We start from the raw sequence: 24,347 nt of genomic DNA on the forward strand, positions 1-24,347 counted from the left end.
CCTTTCAGAAAGTAATGTTGTTCTGTAATGTCATTAAATTCAGCTATAAACTTATTTTTTTACAGATGTGCCAAATACTGGTATAAGCAAACCTAGAGTTTCTGACACTGTCCAGCCCAACAACTATCTCATCAGGACAGAACCAGAACAAGGGGCCCTCTACTCACCAGAACAGATATCTCTCCATGAAAGTGAGGGTCTGTTGTATTTTATTTTCAACATTAGATTTTCTCATCATTTTACTTTAAACATGAGCCTCAGAAGTATAATGAAGTGTTCCCACCATTTCATCCATGCAGGATCATTGGGAAACTCAAGAAGTTCAACACAGATGAATTCTTATTCTGACAGTGGGTACCAGGAAGCAGGGAGTTTCCACAACAGCCAATCCGTGAGCAAGGCAGACAGACAGCATCCATTCACGGGACCAGGAAGTAACCATGTGGTGAGGAATTCAAGAGCTGAAGGACAAACACTGGTTCAGGTAAGTCAGACATCTAGAAATACCCTCTTAGCTGCATAACTGTTGGAGATATTGCTTATTAAAAGCAAGGCTAACGTGTATAATTTATAGAATGAAAAACTTCACTCAAAATCACTGCATACTGTAGGCATGGTGGTTTTGAAGATATTTTAAGTATAAAGCCTGGAATTATATTTGTTCAAATTAGTTTACTCTTACTAATGAATGTTTATAAGTTCCTAGATGCAGTAGAGTAATTCTTCTGGAAACAAGAGATTTGATAGGAAAAGCAGTCCAGAGGGAATGTGGGGATGGCGTGGAGTGACATAGTTCCTGAGGGGCTCCTAACCCTTAGCAATACAAGCACTAAAATAGGCATTAGGAAGGCCTAGAGGACAGAAACCATTCTCCACCTCCATGAGATGGGATCTAGTCTACTCTAAGCAAACATTTAAACCTTCACTAAATTGTTCGCTGAAAGCATCTCTTGTCCTGGATGCCTGTCCTTGTAAAGCCATAGTAAGGAGGCTGGCTTATCCACTCTGTTAAGTGAAGACTCAGTCAATAGGCAAAAATATAATATTGTATGCATGCTTCTGAACATTCCTTTGCTTCCCTGGTGCTATGTAATTCACATCATCCCACCAGACTATGTCAGGATTAAGAGCCAAAGTAGGCAACGAGGCTAGCGCTCTGTCCATGGGAATCCAGAAACGCTGGAGGGATCCTGTGTTCCTCACGCAGCTCAGGAAACATTGCAGGACACACCACATAGGGCCAGCTTCCCAACACTACAGGGAAGTGCTGATACAGTTGTGGGCAGCTTTGCTCATCAATTTAGGACTTTTTGGGTTAAAGGGAGCTAGCTCTCTTATCCTTGTGGCCAGCTGCTTGAGGCTGTGCCCCCGGCCTGCACAGCGTCCATGCATTTGCCTATTGGCTGGTAGAGGTGTGTGGTGACGTTTAAGGGACTCTGCACTGAGCGCCTCTACATGTCCGTGGCATCTACCCCAGCTGCGCGCTACAGTTTTATCCTTAGTCACAATCATGTTGTTTTTAAAGAGATAAAAACTTACATTAAGTTGATTTTGGTCCCTAAAGCCAATGCATTATAAGTAGGTGTCTGTGACTTAACCTACATGTAGTTTGGACAGCTATTTTATCTAGCCATAAGCTGGATGTTATTCCATTTGTCCATGCGACCACTGTTAGCATGTGAACACATGTTTGAACTCTCCCTACTGTACACTATTTTTTAAGCCCTACCCCATTGCCTTGTTTAGTTACCTTCTCCTTCCTTCCCCACATCCCCTCAGTGCCTCCACTACTTCTCCCAGACTGTTGAGGCTGGGGTCACTTGAGGTATTTCAGCAACCAGGTTGCTTGCAACACTTGGAGGCGAAGCGCTCATCCTCAAGTGACATATGAGGCTGCACATACCCCCCCATCCCACCATCACAGCAGACAGCTGCCCCCACCCCGCACCCAAACACACAGAGGATAACTGAGCAGCCTGCCATGCAGAGCCCTGAGGTCTGTTCCCATCCCTCGGCTTGCCTGCCATTTCCCTGTGCCCGCTCCCCTCAGCCACTTCTCCAGCTCGGTTTCTTTACTCTTGCACAGCGCCAGGAAAGGTACCTGATACCCATTGTGTCTTAGAAGTCTACAGAGTCATCACAGACTGTTCCATGGTAGAAATGTTTGCTTTCCATTCTAGTCTTTTCCAGCTGTCTAAGATCAAGAAAGCTAACAAGAACTTAGCACAGATTCTCGGGTATCTCACTCCCATCTCTTTAAACCCACCAGCTAAACTACCACTAAGAACTCATGTGTCAGACAAAGCCAAAGAAAGGAGAGCTAAAGGACTTGGCTAGTCCGCCTGTCTGGTCAGGCTCCTCCTTGTACTGAATTATCAAGGGAGAGCTGAACCCAGGCAGTAGCCAGAGGCTCCTACATTAGACACTGGAAAAAACATGTCCCACAAGTTAACAGCCAACTCATAAAGACCAGCCATCCATAAATGTTCCTCAACTCCATTTAGGCTGAGAGATGGAATAGATAGAGTTTTTGTTTTTATGCAAAACGCATTGCCTTGGCTCCAGCTTAACTTGCAGGGAGTGATACAAGCACATGGCCCCAGGGCCCTTCATGCTCACAAGCCATTTGTACCACTTGGAATAAAACATTTCATATGTCAGAAAACACAGAGGCAACAAGTGAAAAATGTAAAGACCAAAAAAAAGGTTATTAAATGTCTTCAGATGTCTTCTACTGACTGGTTTTAATATTCAAATTGAATCTCAAAAAAAAAAAAAGCAGAAGCAAAAGCTTATGCAAAGGGGAAAATCGGATGCCTGCAATAGTGAGGTCACATCCTGTGTGAGCTATGTGTGTTTTTACTTCTGTAATGACAGTGGATGATGTAAACCCCTAGATAAACCCATTCTCTTTTCTCCCCTCTCATCAGCCATCAGTAGCCAATCGGGCCATGCGAAGAGTTAGTTCAGTACCGTCTAGAGCACAGTCTCCTTCTTATGTTACCAGCACAGGCGTGTCTCCTTCACGGGGGTCACTGAGAACTTCTCTGGGTAGTGGATTTGGCTCTCCGTCAGTGACCGACTCCCGACCTCTGAACCCCAGTGCTTACTCCTCCACCACGCTCCCTGCTCAGCGGGCCGCCTCCCCGTACTCACAGAGACCCGCCTCCCCAACAGCTGTGCGCAGGGTTGGGTCTGTCACCTCCCGACAGACCTCCAATCCCAACGGACCAGCCCCTCAGTACCAGACCGCCACCAGGGTGGGGTCCCCACTGACCCTGACAGATGCCCAGACTCGAGTAGCTTCCCCATCCCAAGGCCAAGTGGGGTCATCGTCCCCCAAACGCTCGGGGATGACCGCCGTACCACAGCATCTGGGACCTTCACTGCAAAGAACTGTTCATGACATGGACCAATTCGGACAGCAGCAGTATGACATTTATGAGAGGATGGTTCCGCCACGGCCAGACAGCCTGACAGGTGAGGACAAGTGACAGCACTGTACGAAGCCCCGGGAGTCAGTCCTCCCTGTGCCTGTGTGGAAATGATGATCATTGCGGACAGTCCTAGTGGTTTTATCTGAAAAGTTATACTAGAAACTTGAGGGTGACTTATTTTTCAAGCTTTAGTCCTTTTATGTATGATACTATATAATACATACACAGAACTCTTTTGCAAAGCATCAGATTTTTTTCTCAAAATATTATGGTACATAAAGCATGTGTGTGTGGGTGTGTGTGTGTGGGTGTGTGTGTGTCCACGTACGCACTGCATTTTAAAAGAATTTATTAGAACCCTACGCTCTTTATTAGTATTATTTTCTATTGAAGGGTTTTGAACATCTAGACTTACCTTCATACACCTTCATGATATGTTAACCTGTGGTCAGAATACCCGCTTGACGTTCTCTGGAGGAATGCTGTAGTTGTGTGTGCTAGAATATGAGTCTCATGCCCTACTGCTTCGATGGGCACCCTGATGGGACATGCACAAAGCCCTTGTGAATTTCTGTTGTTGTTGTTGTTGTTTTTTCCTGGTTTTTCAAGACAGGGGTTCTCTATGTTATCTTGGCTGGCCTCGAACTCACAGAGATCCACCTACCTCTGCCTCCCGAGTACTGAGATTAAAGGAGCTTGCACTCTTTCTAAAAGATGTTGAGAGGATATCTTGTGTCTGTATGGAAACTTCACCTGCCAATAATAAGTCTGATGACCTATAGCTTAGGCAGGAAATAGGAAGTGGGACATCCAGCAGGCAGAGAGGATTCTGGGATAGAACCAGGTGCAGGAGATTCAGCCAGCAAGATATGAGGATACGGTACCTGAACAGAGGTAACCAGCCATGTAGCAAAATTAGGTTAGTGAAATGGGTTATTTTGAGTTATGAGCTAGTTAGAAAAGAGCTTATCTATATGGCCTAGGTATTTGTTAAAAAATATTTAATGAGTCTCATGAGTAGTTATTCTGGGACCTTAGGGCTGGGAGGAAAAAAACAAAACAAAAAGATTCACAGTGCTACTTTTATATATACATTATAGTATATTTACTTGCTTCCATATTAATAGGCATTTGTCTGTTTATCATTTTTAGCTGACAGAGACATTTTTTCATATAAATAGGTACTGTATTCCCTGTGGAATCTGTTTGTCAAAGCTGAATTGCTACAACAAAGCATATACGTCCTTTCACCTTGAGGGAGACTAACAAGCTGTCCTCCAATAAGGGCACATGCGTTTGTATTTTGTGACCTGCAACAGGAGTGTGCAGGCTTCCTTTGCTGTCACTGTCACTTCCTATGGGCCACTCTACTTGGGGCCATTACTAGTTTACGACAAAGGTGATGAGTTTATGTTTATTATCCATTTTATATTAAAAACACAGGCTTAGACCTGTAATTTTTACGTATAATAACTTCTTATGCTTGATGTTAGTTACACTTTTTCTCCATTGTATTTTTGTTCCTTTGCTTTTTTATTAAAATTTTTAATATTTTTGAGGATAAAATTTATATTTTATCTTGTGGCCTCTAGAAAGCTTTTTCTGATTTAACAAATTCCTATGAAGCATAGTGAACGTGGATTTTTTTTTTCAAAAACTTTTTTTTTTAATGTGCATTGGTATAAGAATATTAGATCTCTTGGGACTGGAGGATGCTTTGGATGATCAGGACAGTGCACTTAACCACTAAGCCATCTCTCTAGCCCCTGTGAGCCTGCATTTAAGATCAGAAAAGTTCCTAGTTGTGAAATGACCCATTTATTATTCAGCCGTCAAAGAGGTGTGGTTGGCTTGAGTGTTCCCTGATGGCTCTGAGCAGCACGCAGCACGTCCTGTTGGAAGCAGTTATGAAGAGCCCCTGCCCCAAACCCTAGCAGCCTTTCAGGGCTGGTCCTCCTCTGTGTTTGTGAACAAGAGCCGTGTACAATTCCCAGCTTGAAGAAGATGATGGAGGCCCAGGGAAGGAAGACAGCATAAAAACTCCTGTCTCCCGCACTCAGCACTAAATGGGCATCTTCTAAATGACTCTGATGATGTGCAACAGAAATTGGATTGATATTTCAAGGAAAGAAAAGTACACATATAAAAAAAATATATTATATATGTAGGAAAATATGTGTAAGAACTAGCCTTCCTTTCATTTTGGGGATATGGGTTTCAAGACAAGGTCTTTGTGTTAGCCTTGGCTGACCTGGACTCACTTTGTTGACCAGGCTGGCCTTGAACTCACTGCAATCCTTCGATCCTGCGATCCTGCAATCCGCCTGCCTCTGCCTCCCGAGTGCTGGGATTAAAGACCTGCGCCACCACACCCAGCTAAGAACTAGCCTTTCATTGCTAAAAATAACTCTAGGCTTTGAGTGAAACAAAGGATTCTCAGGAAGTTTTATTTCCTGTCTAAAAGACCACTGAAGCCCTCATTTATGGATTCATTTGGTGGTTGTAAATGTTGGTTTGGTCTGGTTTGGGGTTTTGTTTTGGTTTGGATATAGGGTCTCTGCATGGCATTGGCTGGCCTCAAATTCACAGAGGTATACCCGGCTCTACCTCCAAAGCACTGCGATTAAATGTGTTATGCCTCCATGCCCTGCTGTGATTGTAGTTTAATTGATATCATAATGTGTATAAAAATGTACTTTCTACCACAGGAAAATATATATGGCCCAAAATATTCATTCTTGTATATTTAAATAATGTCTGGAGAATTTTAAAAAGTGCATCAATGCTTAAAAGATACATTTTTGTTTGTTTTAAATGTTTTAAATACAAAAGTTTGAATGACATAGAATCATCACTGTAATAAGTAAATAAATAAGTGTTCGTGGGATTGCAAATAGAAACTTAATTGAGTAAATGATACTGCAAAGTATCCTTGCTTTCCATCATTGGTCCTTGAGGCGTGGCTGTCTCCATTGTAGGGCACATCAGACTTCCCTGTGGGCTCTTAGCTTTGCAGTGGGACAGCTTGGCTAACTGATGGCCCAGCTGTGTGAAGCACAGTAGGCTCTACCTGCTGATGAGATGGAGAGGTCTGCAAGCAGCTAGTACAGCTGGGGTTCCCTTCATGGGCTACAGTAAGAGATGTGTCAGCCTCCTTTGTTTGGTACAAACGGGGCATACTTATGCAAACTAAGCTGATGCTGATGTCACCATGCACCACAGTCTCATGGGAACATGGATGGACAGCCCATCGATAACCAGGCTGTCATTTATGCAGCACCCTTTGCTATGATCTTTAAGTGGTAATCATAGCAGGAAGGGCATTCTCTATTTCATCACAGTAACCCAGTAATCATTGGAGAATGAGTTCTAGCAAATTAAATGTAATGCATTTTTATTAGGAAGTGTACTTCTATCTTGCTACTAAGAAAGTTTCTTTTTAAAAACACAGTACTCAGAGTCCTTTGCACACCAGGCCTTCCTTCCTGTTTAAAAAAAAAAAAAAGTCATCTTCAGCCTTAACTCTTGTGCTGTTGGTTAGGGCTTGGTCAGGTGTCTGATCCTAACCACACCATGGTTTTCTCATTTTGTGATGATGCCATATTCCTACCTGTAGGCTTACGGAGCTCCTATGCCAGTCAGCACAGTCAGCTTGGACAAGACCTTCGTTCAGCTGTGTCTCCTGACTTGCATATCACTCCTATATATGAAGGGAGAACATACTACAGCCCAGTGTACCGCAGCCCAAACCACGGGACCGTGGAACTCCAAGGATCACAGACAGCTTTGTACCGCACAGGCTCAGGTGGGCCCTGTTTCCTGCTTTCCTGCTTTCCCTGGCCTAACAGGAGAGAGAGTTCACTGAGACCGGGTTCTCCGCTGGCGGAGAATCCTATTGCCCAGTTAGTTGTCAGATAAGCAGCTGTGACAGCAAATCTATAAACAGTAAAGCAGGAGTTCATTCAGCACGTGCTTACTGGGTGATATATTTTACCATATCGTAACTTAATCAATGAAGGTAATGATTGTGCTGTTAATTTAAGGATAAATGTATAAAGCTGTAAATATGATTCCCTTAATCAATGAAGGTAATGATTGTGCTGTTAATTTAAGGATAAATGTATAAAGCTGTAAATATGATTCTGACACGTATCAGACAGAGAAAGGCAACCATTTGCTGAAATAGCTCTGTGTGACTCATGTTGCCTGACCTAAGTGTTGAAATAGTCCAAATGAGTGATTTGATGTCGGAGTTAGCGGGCCTGGCGGTGAGGTTGATTGGACATCGCGGTTTTCAGTGTGGGATTTCCTCTAAGTCTCACATCCATGTTGTGACAGAGATGCCCACTGCAAGAGGGTCACAGCAGCACAGGAGCACAGAAGGCAGACAAAATATGTATAAACAGGTTGCTGAGCCTCACACCCAATCCTTACCTTTTTTTAATCGTACCACAGGTTTGGAAGCTATAGCATTTGTGGGGTGCACTGCCAGAAGGTGGCACAGGGCAGCTTGAGAGGGCTCAAAGGCAGCTTCCAGTATCCAGAAAACCCCAAGTCTTAGAGATTTATAATATATCTGCTGGCAGTGACGACCCCCAACCCAGGCACGTCACTAGGGAAGGGAAGTCTGCAGTGTTCTTACCAAAGTTGGACAGTTCGGTCCACTGAAGACTTTTCCTTCTGACAGACGTCGGTAAAGAAACGTTCATGTGCTCTTGGGAAAAGGACTGAGGAGAGGTGAACAGCTTTTCTAATTGCAGAAAGACCCTTGAGTACCCCAATGGGAGACACGCCTGCTTTATTAAGAGAGACGTGTTGAGTGCAGACAGTTGCTGTGTGCATACAATCATGTACTAATTTCTGGAAACAGCCATAGAAATAAAGTCTGACTTTCTTGTGGCATGGATTTTTTTTTCCTAGTATTACCAAGATTCATAGGTGTAGAAGTAAAGTGGATACCAAAGAAATAGGATATTTAAAAATTTGAAGAGTTATTTATAAATTTCAGTAAAGACCTTGTTCCTAATCACTAAATTAGAATTATGAAATAATAACCATTCATTTCTGAGATTAATCTCTTGTGGTTTTACTGGGGTTTTAAATTTCTAAATCTTAATGTACCCAAGCCTAAAAGCAGACTCATAGTCTCCCTGGCTTTCTTTTCTAGGTACTTCTTCTATTTCTTAAGCTAGGCTAAGCTTGGGAAATCCAAATTTAAACAGCTGATGTAATTGCCAAATGTTTAATCCTGTCTAAAAGCAAAAAATATTGTATGTTTGAAAAGTGCAGCTCTGTGGAGAACATACTAACTAATCTTTCCCAAAACGCTGACTTTGTAATAGGTGTTGGAAATCTACAGAGGACATCCAGCCAACGAAGCACCCTTACATACCAAAGAAATAATTACGCTTTGAACACAGCAGCTACCTACGCGGAGCCCTACCGGCCAGTCCAGTACCGAGTACAAGAGTGCAATTATAGCAGGCTACAGCACACGGGGCCAGCTGACGATGGTGCCACAAGATCCCCATCAATAGACAGCATTCAGAAGGACCCCAGGCAAGTACCAGAGGGACTCTTCAGGACACACCCTGTCACACCAACCACTTCCACCCTTCTGTCTTTTTAACCTGTCAAGCCTGTGGTGATATCAGTAATTCCTTATCTCTATTGCTTCCACCTGTGCAGGTCATTGAAGTTGACTTCAATTTTTAAAACTGACTGCTTTCTTTCCGTACTTAGAGAGCACACAGATCTGTGAGAATATTTGTAGCATTCATCATGCAGGTACTTGACACAGGCAGCTAGCTACTGGGGGGGCCTATACGAATGAGACCGGGCCGTGAGAGATCAGCAATCCACACACCTTTTCCTGCCTGATTCAGAGAGTTCATAGATTAATTCTCACTTGTATTAGTCAGCACTAGGCAGATCTTTTACCAATGAGGTCCTTTAAGCGTCTTTGTGCCAGTTAGGAGAAGACGGCATACAAGAAATTCTCATCTCAGAAGCGTAACACGCTTGACAGATTATGAGCACATATGTATTCCTGTTTTCTTTTGTTTGGCCACATAGATGACATTTGCCATGGTAGGTATGGGCCCCTCGATACTTAATTGAGTCCTAAAAGCTGGCCTCCTCTGTAGGAAAAGCCATTTAAAGTATTCAGAAACTATGTTTTCAAACCTAAAAGAATTTTCCTGTCTCAAAGAATGGAATCTTTACTAAGTTTTATGCAACTTTGGTGTTATTTTAAGGCATATATTATTAGCAAGGTTTCATTCACTCATCGCCCACAATGGTTTCGCTGGGAAGTTGTTATAATTATCATTTTTAATTTAAGAGCCTACAGCTTATTCTAATGACTGTGAACAAAAATCAGTGAGGCTCTGGTCACCACACAGAGTAAGTAAACGTACTTTAGGTGGACAGGAAGCCACTGTCTTGCTGAACCACATCACGGGTTTGTTTGTAGGCCTAAAATTCTTTTGGACGTAGGTGTACAGTTTGTCACTATGGCTATCATAAGGGATTTTTAAAAAGATTTTTTTCTTATAGTACCTCCTATATAATTATCAGGGAAATTATTATATTATTTCATTTTCTAAAATCTTCAGAATGAACAAATTTTGTGGTAGGCAACACATACAAAATTTCCTCGATACCATCACTGGGCCTGCCTGATAATAATAGCTGTCTGTACGGGCAGGGAAGCTTGGCTCGCCTGTGAGGCGAAGATGGGCCCTGGAGGCTTCAGCTTCAACTTCTAATGTGAACTGATTCACTGTAAACAAAAGTCTCACAGATGGTAATATGTTTTTGCTATTCATGCTATGGTAATGCCATAGCCTACTGCATAAGCGGTTACAGCGAGCTTTGATTGTGTACAGTTTCACTGATAACGCTGTTCACAAGGTGAGCAGCCGGTCATTCTACGGTGACAGGTACGTTTACTGTAGCTGACCCTGGAATCCAATGCGTGAAAGACATTTCCAAAGACTGAATATGCAAACCAGAACCAGAGGCTCTTGACAATTGCTATTCCTCCATTAAAAATAACAACTTGAACGATTTTATCAGCCTGAGACTTTACTGCTCTTACTGGATTATTAACTGGACAAGTTCTCTGTGAGACTGGAAATTATTGGTGTTTGCTATGTAGACAGAAATCTGTAAGGATTTTGTTTTTTAGACTTTGTGGGATTTTTTTGTTTGTTGGGTTTCCTTGTATTTTAGTCTTTTGAGACAGGCTCTTGCTATGTCCATCAGGCAGGCCTGGGGCTCATAATTTTTTTTTTTTTTTACCTCTCTCTCTTCATGCTGGGATTATAGATACACACCACCAGGCCCAGCTCTGACATGGAGAGAGAGAAAGGTGTCGGGGAGAGAAAGGTATATTCAGCTTTGAAATATACAAATATATTTTGTGCACAGACTGACGAGAGAACATCTCCTGGAAGATGATGGAAGGTGTGTGTCCCTGGTGGTCCTTTGGTGCAGTCCTCTTCATCTACCTGGTCCTTTCTCTACCCCCTGGCCTTTATGTCACTGTCATATGCATTTGAACAGCCATAATATACAGTATTATTATTGCTGGAAAATGACCATTTTGAAAGAAATGAAGAGAAATAAAAGCAAATATTTAAAAATATTCACCCTTACCACTAAAGATCTTCCTGTAGACCCAGGTCTCCATCTTCTCTTACTCCCATCAGCTTGAAGAGTTTGCTGTGAGTTCTTTTAGCCTCAGTTTACCTTAAATGGTTTTGCCTCGTTTTTCAGGGTATTTTTCCTACATATAAAATTCAGGATTTATAAGTGTGAATTTTTTTTTTCTTTCAGTACTTTAAAAGGTGTTATTCATTGTCTTCAGACATCTGTTGTTTTTTGGTGAGAAATAAGAAATTATTTGTATTCTTCTTGTTTTGTAATATGCTTTTTCTCTCAGCTTCCTTCCAGCAGTTTTACTGTGCTGAGCTTAAGTATGGATCTCTTTGCATTTGGCGTGATTGGGGCTCACTGAGATTCCTTGAATGTAGATTGATGTTTTTGCAAAAAAATTGGGTTGGGGGGGAATCAGCTTTTATTTCTTAAATTCTTTTCTGTGCTCAACTCCCTCTTCTCCCTCTGGGATCCTAGTTACATGTATTAAAGTCACTTTGTGGGGGCTGGAGAGATGACTCAGAGGTTAAGAGCACTGTGTGTTCTTCCAAGGTCCTGAGTTCAATTCCCAGCAACCACATGGGGCTCACAGCCATCTATAATGAGATCTTGTGCCCTCTTCTGGCATGCAAACACACATGGGGCAGAATACTATATAAATAATAAATAAATAACATTTAAAAAATAAATAAATAAAATCACTTTGGGACCATGAGAGTTAGCCCCCTCTGACCAGACGGCTTCTAGTGACCCTCTGCAAAAATGCCATGCTTTTTACTCTAGCATTGTATATGTTTGGCTTATACACTGATTTTTTTTTTAATCACCTTGGTCCTTTTTCTGTAGTTTCCATGTCTCTGATAAGAGTCCAGATCTACTCACTCATTATATTATGGTATTTAGTTTGTTTGGTGTGGTCTGGCTTTTGTGACAGGGTCTTGCTAGAAATCACAGACTTCCCTAAACCCTCAAGTTCTGCATTTGCTGGGATCATGGGCTCCACAACCCGCCCCCCCCCCCCCCCCGCCCCAGCCTTTATTTAAGCCTCTGAACACAACTGGAGAAATTTCAAATCCTTCCTCTGAAAAGGCCAGGGTCAGGACTACCTCTGGTTCTGTGTCCACTGTTGCTTTTTGTCCCATCGTCTCCGGTGACTTTTACTTACCTGCTGGATGCTGGAAGCAAGGCAGCCTGGACTAGAAGACCTGCTACACTACTGAGTTTCTTGTGGCAGATAACCAGGTTACTAGCAGAACCTCTTGGCACTGCCAGCACAGCTTTTGCCCTTTGAGAAGCGTATTTCAGCTGCATTTAGCCCTAGAATATCGGCCTTATTCTGTGGTGTGGTCCCGGCTGCTCAAACATGGCCTTTGTGGTCATATGACTTAAATCCTCACATACTCACATCTGTACTCCAACAAGTCTGGAGTCCAACATCAGCTACTGTGCGTTCAACTCTCCCGTACAGTAGTCACTCTCCACCAACCAGTCCCCTAGAGAGCCCTGTCTGTGCCTTCTACCCCTTTAGCACCAACAAATTCCAGACTACCCCGACAGCCAGTCCTCCCCCCAGTGCCTAACCGCAGAGCAGCAAACCTATCCTGTACAACTTCAGCCTCTTGCATTACAAAGCAGAAGATGCCCCTAAGCAACAAGCCAGGTGGATGAGGGGTTCCTTGGGTACTGACTCCTCAGCGATTCCGTTCTTGTGGTACCTATCCAGGGCCTATACACAGTTCGCTCACACATTTACCTCTGTTTTGTAGTAGTTTATGGAACATCAAGATACAGAGCCATACTAAAAAGAAAAGTCTAGGCTTAGGCTGTAACTAAGCAAATCCTTGTACTGGTGCCATCCAGTTAGCATGGAAACTGGTAGCAGCCTTCCCAGGGTAAATTTCTGCTAAACCCAAGTCAGGGTGATGTTATTGGCAACCATTGCCCTGCTCCTACTGGAAGCTGCCCTCCTGCTGCCTGCTCCTCCTGGCTCCCAGGTATGTCAGAAAGTCATAATCATCACTGTACCACTTAAAGAGGAAAAAGAATAAATGTTTGCAATAAATGTGAGTTATCAGGAAGGATTAGACCACACTCCTGGCACTCTTGTAAATTACGGCATAGTCTTACACAATAGACGCTACATAGATTTTTTTTTTTTAATGAAAAATGTTTAACGCAGTTGAGTATAGAAAAGGGAGGCTATTACAGACAGTGTTCCTTCTTGGAAAGCCTCATTTTTCAGGGGTGAAGGTTAATAACTATTCACCATCACACTTAGCCACTAGCGATTCTCTAAAGCAGGCAGGGGTAGCCGTTTTACTGTTCTTACAGGAGAGGTAACGGTGCTCTAAATACTCAGCTGATTTCCCAAATAACAGTGACTGAACAGCTTAAGGCTGCAGCCAATAACTCCAATTCCTATTAATTTTTTTCGTGTGTGTGTGTGTGTGTGTGTGTGTGTGTGTGTGTACACCATGTATATACATTCCTGCATATGCATGGGTGCACATGCACATAGGTGTGGGTGCGTGTGTAGGAGCATGTGTTTCCTGGTGGGAATCCTCTTCAGTGCCTCCTTTACCTTGGTCAGGGAGAAACACTAAGTCGCCAGCCCGCGTGCTGTGGGCCTCCCCGTCTCCCCCTTCAGAGGCTAGAGTACAGGCAGACTGGCATAGCTGCCCAGAACCATGTGGGTTCTGGAGAATTTTCAGATCATCTGGATGCCAGGCAAACACTGAATCCGGGAAGGGTGCCATTTAGAGCAGGAGTCTGGGATGGCTTAGGAAGGATAAAGGAAGGAGAGACGAGCCCACTGATAGACTGGGTGAGCGATGAGAGAAGACTTCAGTTATAGGTGGCTCTGATTGGTTAAGGCCTCAGTCCTCCCCGATTCTAGCTCATTCTCAAACTGGCCACCAACGTTATCTCCGTATAAATGTGGCCATGGCTGCGTTTCCCCGCACCAAAACTTGTGTTTACATTCTAGTTCCTGTAGGGACGCACACATAGACTGTACATTCCCTAACTTCTGCCTTCAGACTGAACCCAATGCCTTGTCTATAGCCAGTGATATTTAGTAGTGCTTGTCTCAGGGGGCGCAGGATCGCAAGCGACAGGGCTAGATGCAGGTAAACTGGATAAATGTTAACTTGTGCCGTTGCTCTGAAGAGCACAGGGCCCTGTTTCTAAGGCCATGTCGTCAAGATACCCATTTGCATGGGTGGTACATGTGCATACATATAGATGTGTAATGGCCCTTTGAAGTGGACTGGAAAATTAACCCCTGGAGCCTTCCCAGTCCAAGTGACACTCCAGGCTCTATAAATTAGCAAGTAGGGAAGCTAAGGCAGGGGGCTTGCCTTGAGTTTAAAACCAGCATGAGCTAGAAAGTAAGACCCTGTCTCAAAAAGACAGAAAAAAGAGAAAAGATTTTATTGTTCTTGAAAGTTTTTTTTCTTATAACTCCCAACTAGTTTCCACCCGCCCTTGCTCTGTATGCAGTTATACTCAGACTTCTGTTGGCAGAGCTTCGCCGTGCTCGCTCGTTTCAGTGCATACCACTGAGTATACCACACTGAGTACACCACACTGAGTACACCATACTGAGTACACCGCACTGAGTACACCACACTGAGTACACCGCACTGAGTACACCGCACTGAGTACACCATACTGAGTACACTACACTGAGTACACCACACTGAGCACACCACACTGAGCACACCACACTGAGTACACCACACTGAGCACACCACACTGAGTACACCACACTGAGTACACCGCACTGAGCACACCACACTGAGTACACCGCACTGAGTACACCACACTGAGTACACTGCACTGAGTACACCATACTGAGTACACCGCACTGAGTACACCACACTGAGTACACCAGGACATTCCTTTTATTGGCAAGTATCATTCCATCCATTATTTCCATCCCAGTTAATTGATGCCTCTTTAGTGGATAACCAGGGCACCTCCCAAAACAGCTACTACGAACGATATTTATCAGTGTCCATGTACAGAAAAACAATTCACTAATAGAAGTCTCAATTGGTTATTAATATGAAAAGGATTTTCATTAACTTACTCAGGGTGAACTCATTATTTTCATTAAAGTTTGATGGCATCCCTTACATATTTGTTGTTATGTGGACCATTTCCTACAAAAAGCTGTCCTTCGTGTAAAGAGGACAAGTTGCAAAGATCCTAAACAGTAGGTCAGTCAGATGACACCAGAAAATCGTGACAGTGTGATGCTGCCTGCAAAGGAAGTGTAAAAGGATTTCTATTAAGTGTGAATGTTTGCTCTTATGTCAGCATCCAACAACAAAGTGCACTGCATGGAGGAGATGTGAAGGTGCTCTCCTACCAGGCACTGACGGAGGCAGGGAGCACCTGGGATAGTGTCTGACACAGGGTATGTGTCCCTGGCTCCACTCAGCACTACGTAACAATAATACAGTTCTGGAAACAGAAAGGCCAGGGAGTTTCAGAAATGGTGTTCCCTGGGCATAGCATTTCTGACAAGCTATTTTTTTCTTTTTCCTACTCCTCTGTGTTTCTGACTCATAATCAAGAGCAACTATGAATATTATGTTTCCCACCAGATCTGTGATTAGCAGCAAGTAGCCGTTTTGTCCTTTCCCATCAGGCCTTCCTTTCTTCTCGTGGGACATCTCACGTAGCTGAGTTGCTCTTGTTTACCTGTGTGTTGCATCGGCTGCATTCTTAGATGGGTAGAAAGGCATAAAGTAAAACCCTGGAAGAGGAGCTCTGTGCTGGGAAAGCTGCCCACTGACAGTCGCCTTTGGTCCCGACTCCTCTGTCTGTGCACCATGATTTATTTCTTCGGATCACAAGCACTTGGGCCTCTGCATACATTGATTGGGAGAGATTATTTTCAAATGGATAATTTAGGATTTTTTAACTTGTAATTCCTGCCTCTGCTGAACTTTCCCCTCCTATCAGAAATGCATTCCTCCGGGAGCTTCCGATCTGATGCTGTGTCTCTTCCACGTAGGGAGTTTGCCTGGCGTGACCCCGAGCTGCCAGAGGTCATTCACATGCTGCAGCACCAGTTCCCATCCGTGCAGGCGAACGCTGCAGCCTACCTGCAGCACCTGTGTTTCGGTGACAACAAAGTGAAGATGGAGGTACTGGACCCAAAGCCCACCATGGCAGGAGCTCACCATGCCTTCTACTTAGCAGCTGCTTGATTTCTATTTAGAAGTGACTAGGGACATGGGGGACTGGAAAGATTGCTCAGCAGCTATGGGCACTGACTGCTCATCCTGAAGACCCAGGTTTGATTACAAGCACCCACATGGCTGCTCACAGCCATCTGTAATACCAGTTAGCAAGGATCTAATGCCCTCTTCTGGCTTTTGTGTGTACTGTACACACATGTTGCACATACATGCAAGCAACACATTCATACATGTAAAATAACAAAAATTTTAAAAATAAAAATAATTGCTAAATGAGTAGTGGTTATTGTCAATGGTACAGTATATGCCTGCAAGGCCCTTCAGTCCTTAGCACCATGAAAAATACTAAAAATAAAATTTATTTTTGAAGTGATATTGATTCCAGATACTCTTTTACTTCTTGACTGTGCATTTCATTGCCTCTCAGGAAAACCTGAGACATGTGTAATGCCTGGAGTGCTCTCAGCCTTGTCATAGCTCATCCACTTAGCTAGCATACTTATAAAACATGGAGCAGAAATCAATTTAATCTGCGCTTCAGAAATATTCTCAAAGAATCTCTTAGATTAAAAAATCACTGCATTCGATGAACCAGGGAGCTAAAATAGCTCATGAGGCTCTGGTCAAGACAGGTGTCCTGGTGTTCATGAGATCATGAGTCACTGGCCGGGTCAGCCAGTGCTCTGTAGCATGCAGATTCTCGTGACATTTCAGGCCTTATCGTCCCATAGTGCCATATATTATCTGCTCATTATGTAAAACAGCATAACAGCTACAGACCCAAAGGTGGACATAAAGAAAGCTTAGCACCGTGCAAGTAAAATACTAAAGAGCTCACAGGTGGAAAAGAATGTGAGGAGTGTAGCCTAGAGAGCCAGGTCTGGAATCCTTCCCGTTTTGCCTGTGGGTAGCTGTGCTCTGCACTTATGTATTTACTGCACACATTCCTACAGGGAAAATGTCAGGCCTGGAGCGTGACTGTGGCCTGCATGCAGGTGCCAGTCTTCCCCTACCCCTGATCTCCCATTGCTCTTTAAGCCGTATGTACAGGAAAGGAACGCTCTCTTAGAGAGCATCCTTAGAATTTTCAGCAGGTGTATACCATGGTCTCACCAATGTATTGCATATCACTCAGTCCTAGTACCTGATTTTCTTCATTCCAGGTGTACAGGCTAGGGGGAATCAAGCATCTGGTCGACCTGCTGGACCACAGGGTTTTAGAAGTGCAGAAGAATGCTTGTGGCGCCCTCCGAAACCTTGTGTTTGGCAAGTCTACGGATGAAAACAAGATAGCTATGAAGAACGTTGGTGGGATCCCTGCCTTGCTGCGACTGTTGAGAAAATCTATTGATGCAGAAGTCAGGGAGCTTGTTACAGGTGGGTAGAGCATGTGATCTTGTCTAGACTGTGCCTTGCATAGTGGCACCGGAAGGCCTGGGAAGCAGTGCTATAAGGGACAAGTGATGCGCTGAGCAGGTAGGTGGGGCTGGCTGTTGCTCCCAGCTGTGAAGAAGGCTGGGCACCCAGAAGATATTTGCAGTGTTCCCTATGTATCAGATAAATGTATTCATAGACACTCTCCCTTGGTTCCCTTGCTTAACTAGCTGGCATTGTGTGACACGAGCCTGCTATCCCTAATGTATGTTTTCTTTTCTCACAAAAGAAGTAAGATGTTTCTGGACTTTTATTGCTACGTTTTTTTCCTAGCACAAAATTGTTATATTGTCTTTCCTGAGCAGACCTCAAAGACTTTATAAGAGTTAATGCTAAACAGGAAGAAAAGTACACACAAAAAAAAATAAAAGAAAAGTACACAAACATTCAGTGGTTTGGGGGTGTTCCCCCCCCCCCCGCCCATATTTTACTATTTAAAAGTCATTCTAATTTATCTGAACTAGAGTCTGCACTTGAGAAGGGCTCGTGTCCTTTTGCCTGTGGCACGTTGACCCAAGTGCTCACTTAGCTATGGGCCCTCATTTCACCACTCTGTCTGCTGGCCTCTTTTCTCAGATGCAGGCCCTGGCCCTGAAGAGAGGCCATGTGACTGTATAGTTGAGGAATAGCTATAGCCTATGGAGTCTTCCAAGATAAGATTATAAACATCTCCTCATATTTCCCCAGAACACTCTGCCAGAAGCATTTTTGACTTTTAAGAAACATATGGTAGAGAAAATCAAAAATTACTTTATAACCACATACTGTCATCAGTAATAATTTTGACAGGAGTGGTTGCTTATGATATTGGAAAGGGAATGATGAAATGAAATGAGGAATGACCAATACGAAAACGTATCACTCAGATCTCATATGCAGAGAACGTAAGAAGCAAATTCCAGTTCAAAGGCTATTGCTCTCAGCTTGATTCCTGTGTAAACATTGTCTGGTTACTGTGAAACCAAGTCATTTGATGCATCTAGAAAAATTGCTTGCTTGTGTGTGTATATGGGCATGATGGTGTACACGTATGTTAAAGCCTATGACCTAGTGGAAGAGTAAAGTTAGTTGTTCCATTTCTTGGTTGTAACCTTCAGTAGCACCAAACTTACTTGGTGTTCATTCAGAAGAAATGTCTAAGAAACAGTGAACCTTGGCATGTCTTCAAGCAATAAGGCATCAAGAGAAGGGTCCTTAAGTCCATCTTCCATTAACACTTCTCCATGTCACATAGTTACAAATTCTTTAACCTGCAGAATCAGGGGGTGGGAGGGGGGGCATCTGAAAGAGGGTCTCAAAATCCACCTTGTCTGATCAGCCATCCAAGACACGAGTCCCTATACGACATCGCCACTGCACGTTTGTGTTGGCCAGGACCACGCATAACTTTTGAGCCAGAGCTTGTGCATCACAGCCAGCACATTTGTTCTGAATGAGGAGACAAGCAACAAAGCCCTGGGGAGCTCATTTTGCCTAAGAACAGCCCTAAAGACCGGTCCTGCCGGCACCCAGCCCCCTGAGCTGCAAAACCCTCCCTGAAGGCATAGTGTCTGTGTGGTCTTCAGTAGCCAGCCAGTGCCATCCACAAGGACAGTGGCTCTGCAGCCTTGACATTTGGCCTGTGCAGGTGTGGACTAGGAGCTTGTCAGTGATAATGAAAGCCAACTTAGAATCATAAAATGTTTAAGGCCAATAAACTTGAATTCAAACTGCTAATAATTTGAAGAAATTACTATTCACTTGAAAGTAGGTCTTCTGTTATTCACAAAATTAAGTGCTCCAACCTAGTTATGAAATGTAAAGTCCTTTCCTCTCCTCCCTCCCCCCCCCCACCCCATCCTCTTTGTTTGGCAACTTAACTGCCCAGGGCCTGTTTTTTGGTGTGTGTGTGTGTGTGTGTGTGTGTGTGTGTGTGTGTGTGTGTGTGTGTGTTCATTTTGATTTGGTTTGGGGTTTTTTGCCACGTTTGCACTTTCAAGGAAAAAAACAAAAACTTTTTACCAAGATTTTTTTCCCAAGACAGTATGGCTGCCTTTGCTAATTAAAATAGTTCTCCAACATGTAACATGGCTCTGTGCTTCCTTTGCTGTGTTGAACATTTTCCATAGTGAAACAAACCATGCTCTCTGAGTACTCACTGCCCTGTGCACAGTGCTTCCCCTACAGGCTTTCTGCTGTTAACTGTGCTTCAAGGCAAAAGCTGCACCAAGTCTAACTGGCCCTGCCTTGGCCATAAAGTCAATGTCTTCTAGGCCACAGCTGTGAGCCCAAGTCACTAAAAATGATATGATGAATTCATTTGTTCAGGATTATTAAATTGTACTTATGAGCTAGGAAATGGGAGTTTATAATCATTGGACATCCCTAAAATTATATTTTAGACTGTAGAAGTTGAAGTTGCTACAAAGAGTTTGGGGGCCTAACTTGCAGTGAACTAGATGTCCTGAGCCTTTCGTGGTGTTGCTCCTCCCTAGTACCTTGTTAAACACCAGAAAGTCGCCTTTGTTCTTCACTAATAATAGGCTGAGTTCATATCACTTCTGCATTCACTCTTTCCAAGTTAGCAATTGATTGCTCATCCGTCTGGCCAATGGAGTATTTCCTTCTGAAATTTGCGATTCAAGACACTGCAGAACATGAGCCACATCGGCCCTCCCTCATCATTGGCTCGATATTTTTTTTTCTTATTTATTTATTTTTTCTTTTTTAGATACTTTTATGCTAAGGAAACTAGGTAAGCCAGGCAAAGGTTTAGCAAACAGTAGGTCCTAGCAACAATTGGTCATTCATAATATAAAGAGCCATGATTTGCAGAATGAAAAATTTTATTCTTGTTTTCATGACTTCATTATTATGCCTTCTATACAGCCATTTGTTACCTGATCTAGACAGGAGGCAGTCCATTACTTTCCTGCTTTTCTGGACCGCTTGAGCTATTAAGAGCTGTGTGTGTTATTTTCAGAAATCTGGCAACAGCCCTTCCCACTTCCCAGCCAAAGTTAGTAAGAATCCACACTAATAACAAAATCATTCATCACAAATCTCCAGCCACCCACCCCTTTCCCTGTCTCATTTCAAGCCATAAAAACTTATAATGAGAAAAATGACAAAAAAAATTAAGTTTAATTGGTACTATCCCAAAATAGTTCATTATAAATGGGCCAGCTCTTAGTTCATAAAGAACATAGAACAGAAAAGCACCCTGAAGAAATCTCTATACCACAGAAGCACACCTGCGCACCCACATTACAGATGAGACACTCGGGTGCAGGGAGGCTGAGCTCCTGACACACAAGCTGAAGTGTCGCCCCAGCACAAACTACTGAGAAATGCTAAACAGAGGCAACCCTGGGCATGCAAATGCCTGTTTCCAAACATTGTCCCTTCTGTGGAAGTACCAACAGACGGAATTCTCAGCACCATAATTGCTTGGTTTTTACCCAGCATTTTGGAGAGCTCTTCCTCAAACTTCACTAATGCAGTCACGTTGGCCTAGGAACCTGGTATAATCCTAAATCTTAGCTTGCTGCAGTGTGAGTCTGTCAGGAGAGTCAGTTGAGGCTGATGTGCCCTTGTGCATGGAATGCGCCCTTTGAAGGAGGCAGCCAAGTGGGAAACAAGTCACATGGAGAACTTGGCTGGCCAGCATTGGTCAGAGGAGAATTTCCCAGCAAGAGAGGCATTTGGTTGTATGTTCCCTCGCTAGCCTAGACAGCCTATAAATATGAGGACAGTTGGGACACACATGTGGAGACTCCGTATCACACGCTCAGTGTTGCAGAGGCTCTGCCCCTGCCTGGCGCCCTGTAGCTCCCTGCTTTAGTCACTGCCTCAAAGCTTCTGCAGGTTCACATGAGAAAGTGTCCCTGGACACACCAGTCAGGTGTAGAGTATTCGTCTTAAAGCAGTAGTTCTCAGCCTGTAGGTCAGGACCCTTTGGGGACCAAACAACGCTGTCACAGGAGTCACAGACGTCCTGCATATCAGATATTTACATTAAGATTCATAACAGTAGTAAAGTTACAGTTATGATGCAGCAATGAAGATAATTCTGTGGTTGGAGAGTCACCACAACATGAGGATGCATGTTAAAGGGCCGCAGCCTTCAGGAGGTTTAGAACCACTGTCTTAAGTGACTCTCTGGATAACTAAGTCTCTCTGTTCATATAAATGACCAAATTCTTTGTCTGAAAGTGTATCCAGCAGAACAAGGGTTAAGGTGGAGCCCGCTGCACCCCCTGCCAGCTCCAGCTCAGAGCTTTCCTGGGCCCCCTGGGCAGCCTTTTCCCTTGCACCTGCTTCCAACAAAAGGAGTCCTCTCTATGTCCCTTGTGGGCATCTCAGCATTCCTGAATTAAAAGCTTATTTCCTGAAGAAATATCCTTCCAGGGATCACTGTACTGCATAACCATGTGGTGTCCTTAATCCTCTCAAAACACCCAGCAAGCAGCAAAATTACCTCAGTAGAGAACATACAAATCCAGTCCTGCAAAGGGGTCCTGAGGTGTGAGTAAATGGGGTGCCATCATCAACCTTTGTGATTAGAAAATCATGGAAACACAGGTCGGCGCTTACGTTTTCCAGACACTGAACAGCCATCCCTCTCATGGCCTTCATGTGGGAAGAACTCTGAGTGACAGAAGCAAGCCTCTGCAGGCCGAGTGCTCGGGCAGGGCCCTCCCGGGGCAGCCGCCACCGCTCTCTAGGGAACAATTCTTCCCTCAGGGCCAGCACCCTGGCACCACCACAGCCACACTTGAGGGAACTCTCCCGCACCTGGCGCACTATGCATCTAAATATACAGGAAATTCCATGGAGCACTGAGGGGAGCCAGGCGGAGTCGGGCCAAAGCCAGCTGAGCCAGGAGAGAGCCTCCCACCCTGGAGGCCTCTCAGGAAAATGCCATGGCCCACGCCTTTAGGCCAAGAGCAGCACTGTGTGCCTGCTCCGGGGCCATTGTGCCCTCCCTGTAGATGTTGCACCTTCAGAACCCTGGAAATTATTGTATGTCACCCTCATATTTTCTTCCTCAGATTTATCCACAAAAAGGCATTTTTTTTTTCTGTAATTGAAGACAGTGCTTTTGTCCCACTCATAATAATTGCTTTCCTATTATTCCAACTCCATTTCATGTTTATAATTTGCTGATGGCACAGTGGCCCTGGTAGAAAGCTTGAGCGATTAGTCTGACACTGCAAATGGCAGGCATTTTGATAGCAGTGTTCTCTCATTAACCCTTCGACTTCCTCATTCTGTCAACAGCACCGTACTTTCACACATGTGCAAGCTGTTGGCTTGTCTTTAACACCACCAACAGCTTGCATCAAGCCCCAAGTTCTCACAGGCGGTTCTTTTTCTCGCTTCCTCACTCTGGGTCCTCACCACCTCACACAGAAACCACTGTCCCGTGACATGGGCTCTGTGGTACCTGTGAGAGCATTTCAGGCTTCCCTCGCTTGATCTTCCCCAAGGTGACAGTCTTCCTCAGGGGCCCCGAGCTCTTTCTTTCTGACCTCTGCCTTTCACACTGCAGCTCAGTGCCGTAGCCTCTGGTCCTACCAGACAGAAGTCATAATTTAACAGCTGTCCAAGGAGGGCAACTCAGCACTGTGTGGTATTGGGATTTGGCCTCAGACAGCTTTCCCTACAGGCACAAGGCTCTGGCATACCACCTCTATGGAACACTTGCTCCCCTGGTGACAAGTGGTACCTGTGCTTTGTGGATTTGAGAGGAGGTGTGTGGAGTGCCTGGCAATGGCATGTGCAGCCTGTGCTAATGGCTCCGTCTCTGTTTGTCATGGGGCCTCCTGAGAACACACAACTCACCGGGAACCTACCAGCACTCAGTAGAAGTGTGATCCGAGCTGCACACATACTTCTAAGTGGCCAGTGGCCACCTTAACAGAGGACAAAACCAAAGACAGTGGAATGAATTTTAATAATGTACTTGATTTGATCCAATAGTTAGAATGCCGATTGGTAATCAATATGAAAATCAATTGTGAGATATTTCGCACTGATTCTAAACCACATCTTTATAATCCAGTGTGTGCTTTATGCAACTCAATCTGGACTAGCCGCTTTTCAAGTGCGTACTTAGCCTCCTGGGTCTGGTAGCTACAGTACTAGAGAGCACAGGTCTGTACACGCTGAGCATCCCTTCCCTGGCATTCTAGGGGTCGGAAGTACTTCAAATTAAAGAATTTCCTAGATGTTTAAAGTATCTGCGTAGACTTTACATCAACATCCCTGATCTGGAAATCTGAAATCAGATGTTAAAGCATTTCAGATTTGGAGTTTTTATATTAGTGTGTGGAGGTTGTGTCGAGACGGTATAGGTTTAAACAGTAGAAACTATTAAATAGTAGAAACTATTCATGGTTTGTGGATTTAAGGTGGCAGGCAGTAGCAGGTGGCCATATTGTAGCTTAACGTAGTCACCATAGTATTTATTTGCTACATTGTTTTCCCAACAAAAAGGCACAGAGGTTCATTAAGCACCCATAGAGCAAAGGGGTGACCTTCAGGGGCAGCCACAGAAAAGAGGCAAGCGAGCCTTTCCTAAGTTCTGCCTGGAAATTAATAGTGAGTGCATTCTCGG

At 44.0% G+C, this 24,347-nt stretch overlaps 1 protein-coding gene across 16 annotated transcripts in view; it reads left to right on the plus strand.

The window, feature by feature from the left end:
• The window catches only part of PKP4 (plakophilin 4), a 213,853-nt gene that overhangs the window by 164,755 nt on the left and 24,751 nt on the right, over positions 1-24,347 (plus strand). For 7 of the 16 annotated variants that reach the window (XM_084799647.1, XM_084799659.1, XM_084799661.1 and 4 more), the window contains 8 exons: positions 66-197; positions 300-484; positions 2,931-3,480; positions 7,054-7,242; positions 8,780-8,996; positions 11,280-11,327; positions 16,126-16,258; positions 17,476-17,689. In XM_084799647.1, the coding sequence (XP_084655773.1) occupies positions 66-197; positions 300-484; positions 2,931-3,480; positions 7,054-7,242; positions 8,780-8,996; positions 11,280-11,327; positions 16,126-16,258; positions 17,476-17,689 (1,668 nt within the window). Of the gene's footprint in view, positions 1-65; positions 198-299; positions 485-2,930; positions 3,481-7,053; positions 7,243-8,779; positions 9,001-11,279; positions 11,328-16,125; positions 16,259-17,475; positions 17,690-24,347 lie in introns of all 16 variants that reach the window. The other 9 variants (XM_084799660.1, XM_084799651.1, XM_084799649.1 and 6 more) reach the window with 4 other exon arrangements.

The sequence above is a fragment of the Acomys minous genome (assembly GCF_964271855.1).
Source record: "Acomys minous genome assembly, chromosome: 10".
Lineage (NCBI taxonomy): Eukaryota > Metazoa > Chordata > Mammalia > Rodentia > Muridae > Acomys > Acomys minous.